The sequence below is a fragment of the Netta rufina genome (genome assembly GCF_964035555.1).
Source record: "Netta rufina genome assembly, chromosome: 1".
In the NCBI taxonomy this organism is placed as follows: domain Eukaryota; kingdom Metazoa; phylum Chordata; class Aves; order Anseriformes; family Anatidae; genus Netta; species Netta rufina.
In genome coordinates this window covers 191,608,164-191,623,239 of record NC_140123.1, presented here as the reverse complement: position 1 = coordinate 191,623,239, position 15,076 = coordinate 191,608,164, and the positions used below count along the sequence as shown (strand labels likewise).

The 15,076-nt window shown below is 46.0% G+C and overlaps 1 protein-coding gene across 1 annotated transcript in view; it reads left to right on the top strand.

Moving 5' to 3' along the window:
• The first annotated feature begins 1,006 nt into the window (after positions 1-1,006).
• The window catches only part of SLC2A13 (solute carrier family 2 member 13), a 153,667-nt gene continuing 139,597 nt past the window's right edge, over positions 1,007-15,076 (top strand). Inside the window, exon 1 of the mRNA XM_084302400.1 lies at positions 1,007-1,762. Within this exon, the coding sequence (XP_084158526.1) occupies positions 1,207-1,762 (556 nt within the window). The 5' untranslated portion in view covers positions 1,007-1,206. The remainder of the gene's footprint in view (positions 1,763-15,076) is intronic.

Genomic DNA, 15,076 nt, shown 5'->3' with positions numbered 1-15,076 from the left:
TGAGAAGTGCTGATCCGGTTATTATCAAAACTTTCCATCTATGGGCCAGGCTCGTTACGATGACCTTTACAGAAGACATTTTAGTCAGTAGGAAAATTGTGTTTATTTATTTCAATACGTGCCGTTAGATCAGGCCTCAGGAATGAAGCACATCTGGTGATATTCTGCTATGACTTCTGTCAAGGTTTGCCTTGCACCTAGGAGGCTCTGCCATGGGTATTGGCCAGCAAAGGCTCCCGTTTCCTCTGAAGGAAACACGCACTTTTACTTCATGTACTCTCCACCAGGAGGCACAGTTTTCCTACCAAACCACTGGAAAAAAAAAAGATTAAAAAAACGAGTTATTCCACTGTATTCCGTCTGATTTAAACCTTCATCTTTATCCCGGTGAGAACCCCAAATAAAAACGCTTGAAGATGGGATTACCAAAACGCTGCGCTTTCATTTTTGCGAATAAACATGAAAAAATCCCCAAGATTTTTTTTCTTCCTCTTTCACGCTAACAAATCTGTTCCTCTTTGACACTAAGGATTGCCCTAGATCTCCCCCCCACCACACACACACGCACACACTTTGACCACTCGGCGCTTTACAACACCACAGGTTTTGTAAAAAAAAAAACAAAAAACTCTCAATTTAGCTCCACAAACGGCCGACTTTATTGATTTTAACCGCGGCTCCCCAGCGGGGGCTCCGTGAGGCGGAGGCACCGGCGGACCGGCGCTCGGCAGCGGGGCCGAAAGGCGCGGCGGGGAGGGCGACAAAATGGCCGGGCGGCGGGACGGGGCGCCTCACGGGGCGGCTTCTCCCCGTCGGACCGGCCATGAGGGCGATGATGGGGGTGAGGGAGGCGCTGGGCGGCGCCATGGCGGCTCTCAGTGCGCGGGCGCGGCCCCGGGCGGCTGCGCGGAGCGGCGAGGGGCGGCCCCTGGCTCCCTCCGGGCCGCGCTGGCCGCTGTCCCCGCCCGCCCCCGCCTCCAGCTCCGCCCGGGCGCTGGGAGCGGCGGCGGCGGCGGCAACTTCCCCTCAAGTGTGGCTATGCGACCCGGCTGAGCGCTGGCCCGGGAGGGGCGGGCAGGGCCAGCACCGCCACCACCGGCAGCAGCCCTTCCAGCCACCGCCGCAGCAGCCCGGCAGCCGCCCGCCCGCCTCCCCCGTCCCCGCTGCCCTGCCCCCGGGCGGGGCGGGACCCGCGGCGGCCGTCCCATGTCCCGCAAGGCCAGCGACAATGTGGAGTACACGCTGCGGAGCCTGAGCAACCTGATGGGCGAGAAGCGGCGGCGGCAGCAGGCGGAGGGGGCCGCCGGCTCGGCGGCGGCGGCTGCTGCGGGCGAGCGGAGCCTGATCGCCGCCGAGTCGTGCTCCAGCCTCAACAGCGCGGCGTCGGGCGCCGAGCTGGAGCGGGCGGCTCGGCGGCAGTTCCAGCAGGACGAGACCCCCGGCTTCGTCTACGTGGTGTCGGTGTTCTCCGCCCTGGGGGGCTTCCTTTTCGGCTACGACACCGGCGTGGTGTCGGGGGCCCTGCTGCTCCTCAAGCGGGAGCTCAACCTGGACGCCCTGTGGCAGGAGCTGCTGGTCTCCAGCACGGTGGGCGCCGCCGCTCTCTCCGCCCTGGCCGGCGGCGTCCTCAACGGGCTGTGCGGCCGCCGGCCCTGCATCCTGCTGGCCAGCGGCCTCTTCACGGCGGGGGCCGGCGTGCTGGCAGCCGCCCGCGACAAGGAGACCCTGCTGGGGGGACGAGTGGTGGTGGGACTGGGCATCGGTGAGTGGCCGACCCGCCGGGACCCCCCCTTACGGGCTGCTTGCGGGGCGCCGAGGTGGATGCTGTGGGGTTTTGGGGGGTTCCTCCGGGGTGCTGTGGGGTTTTGGGGAGGCTGCTGGAGGAGGGGGGGGTCCCCATCTCTGACGGTCCAGCCCGGGGGGTCACGCCGTAAGGTGGGTTTGAGGGGGGCTGAAAGCATGCCCGGCTTTCTTGGCCCTAAATACCTCTCGTCCCGCTCCCTGCGTGGCTCTAGATGCTATGGGGCACCCAGGGGATGCTGTGGGGACAAAATCAGGTAGTAGCGGTGAGGCAGCAGCCTCTCTTCAAAGACATCTGCTTTGGGAGGCTTTGGGCTTTGTTAAGGACATCAGAACACGCTCACCTGTACCCGTTGTGTAACTCACAAGGAGTTGATTCTGCTAAAACTTTCGCTCTACTTGTCCCAGAGAGCTTGAAGCGATGGGGAGCATTTCCTCCAAGCTTTCAGACTCCTTTCTGCTCCGAGTAAATCCTAAATATCCCCAGGATTTTGGTTGCTCTTCAGCTGCCTCCCTGTCAGGCTGTAGTTTGGGCGACGTTCATCATCAGGGAGAGGCACTGTGAGGGTGTTTAAAGTCCTTGCAATATAGTATCTAAAAAAAAAAAAAAAGAAAAAAAGAAGTAAATCTGTCTGGCTACAGCCTTGCAGCCCTCCCTGTCTAAAAGCATGAGGACAGGTTAAGAATTAGACTGGTTTCCTCTAGTTAACTGTGTTCAGCTTCTTAACCATTGAATGATTTTTTTGAATCCTCTGGCATGCTGTAAACACGCTAGCTGGGATGCAGCTCGTAGTCTTATTAAGGAAAGAAGTTAGTGAGTCATAATAAAGGCTGTCGGAAATAAAATTGGCTCCGTCCTCAGAAGGGCTCCTGCTGGTTTTCCTGTGCCGTAAGGGACATCTTTCACTTGCGGTTTTCCTACCCCAAACTGGGGGCTTAGTTCTTCCTTTTTTTTTTTTTTTTAAGTGCTAACCCCCTTACCCCCTTTATACTTTAAATCCAGGCTTCAGACTGCCAAATGTTGATAACCTCTATAACGCTTAGGAGACAAGAAAACAGAATTATGATGTGAGGGGGCAGAATGGGTTCTTTGAGGGTGTCCTTATGTTTAGTGGTAGCTACTGAAATACCAAATGGGACCCTCTTGTGCACTTAAAAAGCTTCTCATGTTATTTGTTGATCATAACCAGTTACATTGACATCTTTGGAGGTGGAGGGAGTGGAGAGGAAAGGGGATGGTTTGCTTGACTTTTGTGAATGTATGTCTCAGCAGGGTGCATGGGCCTGTTTGAATTGTTTTATGGTGGCGCAAATAAATGCCAGTGGTGTCCTCTGAGGGATGTCAGGCTTGGTGCTTAATGTATAAAATATCACAGTGGAAAGTGGGAGCTAAGGGGTTGCTGTTTTGTAGAGCCAAGGACCTCATGTGTGGCCTGGGGAGAGAGATCTCTGTTCCCTACACACATCAGGGAGAGAGGTGGTCGCTCGCTGGGGTCTGGAAAGCTGATGTAAGGACCGGGAACAGTCCTGAGAATTTTGGAGCACAAAGACACTAATTTATAAACAATAATTAAAAATTTATAAACAATAATTAAAAAAAAAAAGTGCTATTTCCTTCTTTTTATCAGAGGTTGCTCTTCTTTCCGTGTGGTAGAGCTCATGGCTGAAAACAAAGCATTGCCTTAGAGTGCTGTCACTGAAACACCACAAGAGTCAAATTCTAATCAGATTTATTTTACAAAAGAAAAAATTGGGGTTGAAAACTGTTCTCACGCAGCAAACGGCGTTCACCGTTGTTAAATGCTGCACTAAATCCTCCACCAGAGGGAGCCTGGATAATTTCATGAAGGCGTTAGAAATTGAAGGAACTTTTAACCAGTTTTTTTTTTCTCTCTCTCCTTTGGCTGCCAACAGCAAGCAAGAGCCTCCTAGCCCTGGTTTAAGGAGATCCCTCGGTGAAGCGTCGCTTCGGATGCAGTGCCAGCTGCTGAAATGCAGAGGCAGAAAGGGGTAGGGGCAGGAAATAAACTGCAAATCAGTAAAAACTGTTGTGTATAATTTGAGAAGTTTTCGAAGTCTTTCTTGTAGCACTCTATGAATTGCCCGACAAGAGTTGCACTCCATACGTGTGCATTTATTTACTGAGCTACTGTGTTACGTGCAGTACTGCGGTGCTCTGAAAGTAGATGGAGTGAGTGGTGGTTGCCTGTGTGACTTTGTTCAGCCCTATCTGGTACAGCGTGGATCTGTGCTGATTGTGTCTGTGGGAGAAAGCGGGCTTTTTTCCTGCGGCTGTGATTTAGAAAGGGCTGTGGTTAAACTGAAGGATGAAAACCACAGGGCATGGGCTGAAATGAGCAACATCTCTCACCTGTCTTCTCCATTTCTTACCATTTTCCACAGAGCTATTTGTAGACAGAAGAGCTCTCCTTTTCTCCCCAGCACTTTTCCAGATATTTCTGGAAAATAAAGACCTTCTCTCAAGGACAAACAGAGTCCTCGTATATTGCATATTGCAAGTGTTGAGCAGGTCTTTGTGGCTGGAAGCAGTCGTGTTGTGTTGTTCCTTTCCTTCCCCCCAGTTGTAAATTCAGAATATATGGAATGCCAGAAATGGAAACCACATCCAGCATGATGAGTGAGCTAATAAGCTGAGGTCTCTTCAAGTCTGGGTTTTTAAATGCAAAGTTCAAGAAATGCAGTGGGTAAATGTCCATCCCAGGCTGAAGTTCTTCAGAAAATTTGCGGTAAAACAGATCAGGAGCAAGGCTGCAGCCATCATTCCCTGCTTCCCAAGCAGCTCTGATGTCCCTGACTCTTCAGGAATTTGGCTGAGCCTGCTCTCAGGAATGTAACATTTGGAGGGATGTTCGTTACAAAAAACGTGGGCGAAAGGCAAACATTTGAAAAATTGGATCGCAGGGGCTTGGTAGTGCTTCGTGTGAGCTTAGCTGGGAAGAACTGCATCGGTATGGAGCATACTTGGACCTTTTGCATCTGATGATGCAAAGTTAAGTGCGCAGCTGATGAGTGTGGGTGTTGGCATGGTGTTTCAGGTAGCCTGCTGCCCAGATCAGGCTTTCAAAAAAAACTTAGATACCAGCTGTGGAAGCTACCCAGAGTTTAGGAAGTGGCAGAATTAAGCTCACTTGTGCAGTATTGGTTGCTGTCATAATGTACAATCATCAGTTGCATGATTAGATTCCCCTGCCTCGTTCAGCATGCGGAATAGCTGGTACACAATTAATGAGCAGCTCCTCAGCATTTTCTCTTGCTCAGTGCATAGCTTGCTGTTCGGGGCGTATCTTTGCAATGCAAGCCCACTGAGCAAGCAAGCTCACTGCTTGCTTGCTATCCAAAATGTCTAGCGTTTGTTTTACATGCTGTATTTGACCATGGCATTGATAGTGTTCCTGGAGCATCTTTTTATTGTGTATGTAGGTCACTTCCCGAGCAGAGGTAACAAGGATCTATGCAGAACCGGGCAGGAGGGGAAATGGCTGGCATATGGTGCAGGGCTCCCCTGATGGGACTGGCTCCTGCTGACGTAGGGCCAGGAGCAAATAAAAGTAACGGAGTATAACTAAAGTGCTTGCATCAGGTAAACACAGCTCTATATTATTTTTACAGTGGTTAAAAAAAAAGTGAGCCCTATCATATGTGGTAGTCCAGGTGATGTGGAAGTATTGGAAAATAACCAGTGCGATCAAGATGAGGGAATGCTTTTTGTTGTTTTACTTCTGAAGTGTACTACAGAGCTTTTTGCAGGTGTGCGTTTTTCTCTTGGAAAATTGCAGGTTAATCTCCTCTTCTTCCCCCCTTCCATCCTGCCATGGGAAGCTTGAAATCTTCAGTCTGTTTTTATGAGTGGACATCAACCAGTTTTAAAGGAGTTTATTCCTTGGTACATTTTGGAGGAGAAATACACCCTCAGCTCCCAAATACATTGTGGCAGAGGCCTGTAATTTTCGATCCAGAGATTCACAGGCTGTTTTTTGACTCTGGACACAATGGTTTGTAAGTATAAGGTTGCCGTGGGGATGGTGGGGAGTGGCAGACAAGCGGCCTTGCTGCTGGGATGGGGTCCGTGCCGCCACTGACCAGAGATGCTCCTCCGAGTTTCCAGGCTCCGTAGCTGCCTAAATTCCTGTGTGTGCTCAGGAGCTGGCTCTGTGCATCACAAAAGCTCGATCTGTCGGCTCTTGGGCAAGAAGATCTGGTTCATTACTGGAAGGGTGCGTTAGCTTCTGCCTGCAGCTGCGATCTTGCAGAGTACCAGGGATATATTAAGATGAAAAACCTTATCTTTCGAAGTCCTCTAATTCTGTGTGCTCTGGAGCCTATGCACAGTGCTGCGATGTGCAGCAAGTGCTGGCTCTGCTTCTCTTTGGTTAGATGCTGCATTGTTGGTGGTGTAATACCAAAAAAACAGCAATTTATACATAAATATTGCCTCCTTTGGCAAATATTTGGAGACCATTTCAGAATAAAGCTGTATACACAGTGAGTTATAGCTAAGAGAATGTTTGGTTCTTATCTTTTGGTTCTTCCAGAAATTGTTTAAAGTTATAAGGGTGTTTCCTGTGTGTGCGTGTGTTTCTTTTCCTTTGGGGCTTTTTGTTGTTGTTTTTATCTAACTGAAAGAAAAATAATAAAAATCCCATACTTCATAAACCTTGAAATTGAGGCATGGAAATCTCGTAAAATAACTTTCCCTGTACTTGGTTAAACTGCTACTCTGCTATCAAGGCATATTCCCTGCTGTATTTTAACTATTTTTTGTTCATGCTGAAACAACACATCCAGTTCATACGTTGCATAAATTGCAATTTCTATGGTACTCTTACTCTTCGTAAGAAAGGCAGCTTGAAGGAAACTTACGGGGTTAAACACAAGTATTTCCTTACGTGTCTTGAAAAACCCACACAGATACCCACAGGTGACCGTATTTCCAAAATGCCTTGCTTGCTGCAGGAAGAAGAGGATGGTGCCATCCACTTACCAAGTGTGATGGTGTTAAATCATTTGGCTGCAGCTCTTGGCTTTAAGTAACTCGTTTGGCTGAAGCCTGTACCCAGCCCCATCGCAAGAGGTGCAACGGAGGGCATCTGAGGACAGCCCAAGCAGCAGATTTCAAATGCTAGCCGCTGACTTCTGCTACGAACCCTTAGAATATGCACTTCATTTTTATTCTGAGCATACTAGTATGTACTTACTCAGTTGCATCCTGAGAAACAATGGGAAAAAAAATAGAAATACTGACAGTGGGTGCTGAAACAGTTTTCTTAATGATTTTTTTCTTATTTAATTATCAGTATTTGTATGTTCTTAAATGTTGTTGTTTTTTTTTCCTTTTTTTTTTTTTTCCTTAATATATTTATAGAATATGTTGGATTTCTAGGTATGTTAGTTTCTTTTAAAATGGGGCATTTTAGAAATCTTAGGGATTGTTCCATCAAAGTACGGTGAGCTTTTGTGTTTCAGGAAGCCCTGAAAATCAATTATTTCTACCTAAAATGGCTGAACTCAAACCAGACCACTGTGACTGTGGTACCGTGGAAATGTAACGGGCCTTGTGAACAGTTTTGCCTTATGTGGTGAAGAGCTGAGTTTTTATCAACTACTGTACAGTTGGTGTGAAGCTCCTGAAGAGGCTGGATCCTGTGGGACACTCGCTGCTGAAGGCCTAAAACCATTGACCACTGAAATGCAGGAGAGTTTTCCTTTCAGTTTCTTTACGTGATGGTTATGCCTGTGGACAAAGAGCAAGGCAAGCAGTAGTGAATGTGTTGTGGAGATCTCGGGCAACACAGCTCCGGATGAGGGTTACAATCATTTCACAACTGTAGCTAACCTGTCCTTCTGTAGGTCTTACATTGTAACTTGAGTGTAAAATGCATTTTGCTTATGATATTTGGAGAAGAAATCAAGATTTTAAAAACCCACCTTTCTTTTCTCTCCATTTCTGACCTTCCTGTGTTTTGTGGGAGGCTTTAGGTAAGTGTTTCTATTAAGAATTCAGCCAAAGTGCATGCCTCTTCTGAAGGAGAGTTTTTCACGTGTGGTTTCTCACTCTGAATAGTTGTATACCCAGTCACTGAAGTTGGGTTTCTCAGCTCAGGGACTTGGTGCCTTCTTCCTTTGCAAGTCACGTCCACTTACATCAGTGAAACGTGTGTGCTGTTCCCTCAGCCCCTGGCTTGGCTGCATGTGGGCCATGATCAGCTTTGAGCTGTGCCCTTAGTAAATGTGTTCCCTCCTCTTTTTAGGCTCTTATTTAGCTGGCTTTCATTTAAATAGCAAGGATGTTAAAAGCCTTTGTCTTCTGCAGCGGGGTTATATAGTCTTGCTGTTCACTCCTGGTGTCCTCCCCTTCAAGCAGTATCTCCTTGCCACCCGTGCCCAGGGATCGCTCCCATGCCAATTTGCTTAGGAGCAATGTTTTCTTCTTTTTGTGCGGCTGTTGGGTTAGGAGGCTCAGACACTGAAGCAGTTGTGAGGATTGAAAAAGAAAAAAAAAAAGAGTATTTATTGATACAGCCTTGTCCTTTAGTGATCCCTCAAGCACCCTCTCCATCCTCCCCAGAGGTGGGTTTTCCAGCTGCTTATATCCAGGAGCAGTCACCCCAGCTCTCCTGGTTGAACTCTTCTCCCCCTGCTCTTGATTTCTCTGTGTAATTTGTCTGCTGAGTCCAGGGAGTACCTCTCTGGAGCAGGTTTTCTCTCTCTGGCTGATCTGAAAGGCTTTTTGGCCCTCATTAGAGCTGATGTTTTCCAGCAGCACCTGGCAGCAGCCTCAGAGCTCGTCGTTCACTAGCGAGCATTTCACATCAGTGAGTGCTCGCGCTCCTGAGTCCTGAGGCATTTCGGGCAGGCTCCCCAGCCCCACTGGTCCCTGAGGTCTGCAGCATGGGGACTGAAAGGTCCTCTGCAAGACCCAGCAGCCTGAAGGGAGAAGCAGGGCTTCCCCGGGAGGCACTTTCAGGCCTCAGGTCTGGGCCTTTTTGGTCTCTTTTCGTATGTTTGAGAAGCCCTGAACTTCCACGGGGCTCCTGCCAAGCAGGAGCGTTGAGGGGCTCTTTGATATAACAAGCAGCCAGCTGAGCACCTGCAGCTAGGTAAGCATGAAAGTGATGGTTGATCTAGGCACACGCACACAGAAGTCAGAAATGGTGGCAGACCTGCTGTGCAGAACAAAATTTGTGCCCCAAATGAGATTCACCTGGCAGTAGCCCATATTTTCATAGTCTAGACAAACTTAAATATTCTGCGAAATCTACGCTCTCAGTGGCAGCCGTAAGGCAAGAGTTTCCAATCTTTCTCAGAAGTGGGAATTTTCTGCAGGCTAACCTTTTCTGTCTTGGGCAGAAACATGGAGTTACAGCCCTTCTGTTTCCAAAATCTCATTTGGCTTGGGGCATCATGTGCATGATTTTCTCCACTGTAGCTTCTGCTGTGAGCTTTCAGGAAGGCAAAGCCAGCAGCTGTGGTTGTAGTGAGCCCATGGACGTAATCGCTTTGGAAAAGGAAGGTTGAGTTTTAGGAACGTCTTCGTGTGTGGCCATGAATCTTCTGCTGTCTTGTCCTGATTTGGAAGCCCAGTCCAATGAGTTTCAAACTGAAAAGGACTGAGAGCATGCCTGGTATCACACACCTTGCATTGCCCGTACAATCTGGCTTGCAGTCTTGCAGTAAATTGGGAACATGTTCCAGCCATGAGAGAAACTCATCCGAAGAGATCACTGGCACGTGTCAATAGAAAAAGGACTTTAATTTCTGATTGCTCTTGAGAAATTCTCCATTCTGCAAATACTCAATCTGTACGAGAATGACAACAAGACCCTACAATTCCTTGAAAAATCTACTTGCAAATCTTTCTCATATTAGTTTTCTATCTATGTATCTTTCATTATTCATAACAGGTCTAGTTCTCAAATTTCTTGGCCAGGATTTTCAGCCAAGAAGACAAAAATAAAATAAAAGAATATATATATATATATATATTGAAAACTAGCCCCACCAGGGCTGTCTGGAGTGCCCTGAGAAATCTTAAGGGAACAACTTCCTCCATGCTGTTCTTCTAAATGAACATGGAGAAGCCGGATATCCTTCCATACTATTACCACTTTTTAATTTTATTTTTTATCCTGCTTAGTAACTTCTGATAGTTTTCTAGGTATATTTTCATAGTTGTAGCACTCCTGCTCTCGGTTTACCAGGTATGACCTTTGAACTTATACATAACTGAAGATGTCAACAGCTTGAAATTTAAGCCTGTCTTGGACTGACTGCACCATTAATGAGTAGGGGTGTGTAGGATTTTTTTTTGTTTTCAACCTGCTGGTTGATCTCTATAGTTTCTGTCTCACCATTTTCTTCTCTTCATGCTGATAAAGTCATGAAAACCTGTAGGTGACCCTAACGAAGTGTCATTTAATGACTCTGTTACAGTGGCTGATGCATTGCTATCAGGTTAGTGCCGCGATTCTGAAGCTATAGGTTGCATTGATTATAATCAAACAGAAAAATTTACTAGGTATTGGTAATACTTGAAAATGATGGTAGTCATCCTGGTTTGTGCCCTGCTCCGAGCTGCCTCTTAGGTTTCCTTATAGGTGCTTAGAAATGTTTGGAGGGAAAAGCTAATAAATATGTTTAATAAATGACTTACTCCTGATGAGCTTTTTTATATATAGATAGATAGATACAAAAGGAGAACTGGTAGAAAACCAAGCATGTTAGTGAGGGCTGTGGTAGTGAAGCTGGAGCAGCTTTGGAAATCCAGAAATAAAACTGAAGCATGGAGCTGCTTGTGTGATGTGCTGGAAGGTTTTTGCTGTCTGACTGAACATCTATCTGAATTGCAGTAGGGAGCACTGAAAATGGGGAGCCTATGGTCTTGGATAGACGGTGAAGAGAGACCCACGAGGAGGATTCAGGATCCTGAAGTTAGATGCTTCGAGTCAGAGGCAGTGCCACTGTGGAGTCTACCTACTTGTGGAACGTATAAGAATAGGAGAGAAACGCTTTGTTAACATATTTTTTTTTTTTTGTATAATGAAGTTTCAGGTCAATGTGCTACATTCATAAATCTTAAGCCAGTTAGGAATAACTGCCTGATTGTTATTTCTACCTTAATTTTCTGTTTATAGCTGTATATTTAGGAAGTTTTGTTTAATCTGTGAAGCTAAGGATTAAAAAAACCAACAAGGGAATTTGCCACTAAATACTTGCTCCCTTGATTTGGTTGGTGAATTTTTTTAGGGTTGCTGTGATGGATCCTGGCAGCCTGACATCCAGGCAGGGTGGTGTGGCAGGAGATGAACGAGGCCACCAGGAGCATGGAGGACGTACAGGCAGACACCAAACCCCTGTACTTCAAGCATGCGCTTCAGCAAATATTTACGTAAAAGTGACCTTTTTTATTTGTTTACAGGTCCTTGATTACTGGACTGTTGAGGTCAGTAGTAGCTATATCAGCGCAGGAATGGGGAATCTGCCTGAGGGGAAAAGGTAAGTCCAGTTTTATTCACTACTGAGCTCACCAGCTGAGAGTTTTGCCTCACAGGCTCCCTGCTGCTGCATTAATCATAGGTGCTGCTGACCTCACCAGTCCAGTTCACATTGGATCAGCTCGGATGGAAAGCCAGAGACATCTGGACAACAGCTTCAGGATCTTGAAGAAAGGGGTGGAAAAGGCAAAATGTCGCGCATAGACATTCAGGATGTTTTTAGCCCGGGGATTTGGTCACTGTGGTAACATTTAGAGCCAAATACCAGGGTCTGGTTTTGTGCTGTGTATTGTTCTTGAGTAGGAGGAGGAATTGGGCACAGAAAGTAGATTCTTTCTATTGTAATGATTAACTGGAACGTTCCTGGGAAAAATTATTGGTGTGTGTAGCAGAAATCAGCACAGGAGCTCTCACATAGTGTAGAGCATCACACAAATAACACCGACTTCTCTTTGGTTTCTCTCTTCTAGTAAATGGGAACGTGCTTACTAAATTATCTGAAAGCTTGGCTAGAAAGGTGCTATTTATCCTAAAATTCTGGCTTCAGGGGAGGGCTGCCTACACCTGTACACTCTTTGTAATTACCTCTGCGTGTCCTAATGTCCTGAAGGTTCAGTGCTTCCCTCTTCTCCTGCTCCAAGCCTGCCGTTTTAGTAGGGGAGGACAAACAAAATGTTAACATGATCAACAGCTTGTGTGCTTCTCCTTCTGCAAAGGCTTTGGTTTTAATGTATAATTTTTAGGTCAAGCTCTGTTGTTGTTTTTGCTTTCATTTGTGTCTGCTGGTGGTGACTTGTAAAATAAGGAAAGATGCAGCTCGTGCTTTGGCTTTGATTCTGCCTGTCCCCACCTATTTCTGAATCTTTATTCCCTGGAGCCAAAAGCTGCCTGTTGTATCACTCTGCAGGGCCTCTCCCTGACTCAAAGTTAATTGCTTTGCCTGACACCCAAGTGCTATCTGGGTGATTAATCATTATCCTCTTAGATGTGGAGTGCTCCCTTGCTCAGACGGAAATGGTGCTCTGAGCTAACACACACAGCAGTGCAGAAAAGATTTTACTTGGTAACTTAAGACCAGCAGGGCTTTCTCCTCGGTAATATCAATCGTATCTTTAGCAAGATCTGAGCCACCTGTTTAGAATACTTATGTTTAGTGTATTCAGAAGTTAATTCTGAGCAATTTGCCCTATAGTGGTGAAACTTCTTAGGCACCTTGTGTGTTTTCTGTTTTTCCTTACCTAGAATCTTAACCTGTTTTGGGCTAGTTTAGTTGTCAGCCAGATGCTCACGGTCATATGCTGCCTTACATCTTTTGTCTATGAATATGGACATCTTTTGTCCATGAGTGTGGATTTGTGTGTGTGACTGTTTTCATTGGATGCTTTGCTGAGGTGTTAAGTACTCATGGCTGTGGGCTGGCTGGCTGAGGGCAAGCATGCCCTGCTTGTTAGCCTGCTGTCTTTTGTGTGGATTCTGCTTTTCTTCCTCTTTCCAGGGTACCTGAAGTGAAACTACATGCTAGGTGTGATGAGGACTTCTTATGGACCACTACACAGTAAAAATACTCAGCTTTTCCATTTATCTCTGTCTTGTTGCCAAAGCTTCTTTATCGCCAAGTTTTGCCAATGAGGGAACTTCATTTGGACGGGGATAAAAGGGAACCGTGCCTGCTATGTTGGCCTGTAGAAGGGAGAACTGGAAGTGTGAGAGTTGAAGCAGCAATAATTGTACGTCAGTAACCCATCTGCAAACTCTGTATTTCCTGGCCTATGTTGGTGAGAAGGGATCTGTGGTCCAGGTGTCCTAGGCAGTCATGTTGGGAGGCCAGAATCCAGACATCCAGAGAAGCCTCTGTGCCAGCATGCACAGGAAGGATCAAGGCATGGTATGCAATGACATTGGGGGATATTCTAATTAGGAATTGGTTGTGTTTCTGTGGTAGGAAAAAAGTGTAATGGAAGGTGGCTATGCAAAAGGATAACATAAACCACTTGTGCAGGTGGTCAGAGTGATTGCTTCGGGGATGTATTCCACAGCTGGGCTCTGGAGGACAGAAGGTATGAAGAGCTGCTTTGGGGTATGGAGCAGTTTTTTGCTTCTTCAGATTTTTCTGTAGTGGTAGCATATGTTTCTTGGCCTAATTCTTTCCCCTTTGTTAAATTTTTATCACGTAGGGATGTATGTTTTTTGGCTTAGATAACGTGGAGGTCTAACACCTACAGAGAGTAACTGGTTTTCATCAGAGCCGTGGCAATGAGTAAGAGAGAACTTCAAGAGGCCTAATTCAGCACTCCTTCACCAGCCCTCAGCCGGCGTGATTCCACTGTCATTACTGCCACATTAATTACTTTGTCTCACGATCTTGATAAACTACTAATTAGTACAGTACTTTACAGGAGATGTGAATCTGCTCATCAGGTAATCGCAGGTTCTTAGGAAAGTAAGGTAGATACGGATGTCACACTGAGCTACAGCTGAAAAATACAACTTCAGAAAGAATTGTTAGGGAAGTTTCTAAGACTTTTAAGTTGGTATTTGAAGATGAAGTGTGTAATATTTCTTTGGAAATGCTTACATTTGTCTTGTATGACATTTTGCTTGCGGAAATGCTGTTTCTTGCTTAAACTAAATGATTCAGTAAGTTGCAGTAAAACATGAAAAAAAAGCCTGTGTGCTTACTTCTCAGTCTTGTGTAAATATGTTCCCAGTGTAGCTGAATCATTCAGAAGCAATATATTTCTCGTTTTGGTTTAGATTTCTATTTGTTATGTGTTATCAGCACTAAAATACATGTCTCCCTAAAGCAGTAATGGACCGGGAAGTGTTCGGTCTGCTGTGTCTCCTTTACACCATTGCTCTGGATTGGATTTCAATTTGCATTGTCACAAAAATACATACAACCCTGAAGCAATAATAGACTGAAATGTGTTTGGTCTGCTGCATTTCATTTTCACAACTGCTTTGTGTGTTCTGTGCTCTGGAAATTTGTCCTGTTATGGGATCTATAGCCATCTAAGTTTTCTAAGTCATAAAAAATTTTGCCAGTGCAAATGCCAACTTGGGTTGCCTGTCTTAAGAGCTGGAACCCACCCAGTGATGCTGCGTGCTGTAGCAGCAATAAATCCTGAAAAAGAAACATATTTCATGCTGATGCAAAGGACAAGAGACATATGCCCTTGAACTCATCTTTGCAATATTTCATGTTATGGCAAGATGTTGTGCAGTGTCATACAGTTTTATGGTCTTGAGGTTGAATTACAACAAGCCTTGTGTTACGTTAAATAAATACACATAGCTGTTTTAATTTGTTACTTAGTAAGCTGGTGAACTTAAGGCTTGCAATAAGAAAATGCCTGTTATACTGCTGAAAGGCCTCACTTGCGCTTTGCGAGACCCCAAATGTCAAATGTACTGGTATTTGTGAAGTGAACATGAGATTGGTCTGTAACTCCTGGATCTGTTGCTGCCTGGTGACCTGACTTCAAAGTAATAGTGGCACTTTGTGCCTTCAGGTGCCATTCTGTAAGGTGGGGCTGATTGATGTTTGCTTGCATTTTTGGAAGGCATTCTGGGAACTGCAGGTGAACGACACCTTATTTAAAAACTAAAAATAATAAAAAGAAATCTGTAATTCCATCAGTGGTGATCTGTTCAACATTATGATTTATGTGAATGCACTTTGTAGATTTTCCATTTCTCAGACTTCTCCTACAGTCAGACCTCTTCTCTCTGGCTTCCTCTCCGTCCCATGTGTTTGGCAGGCA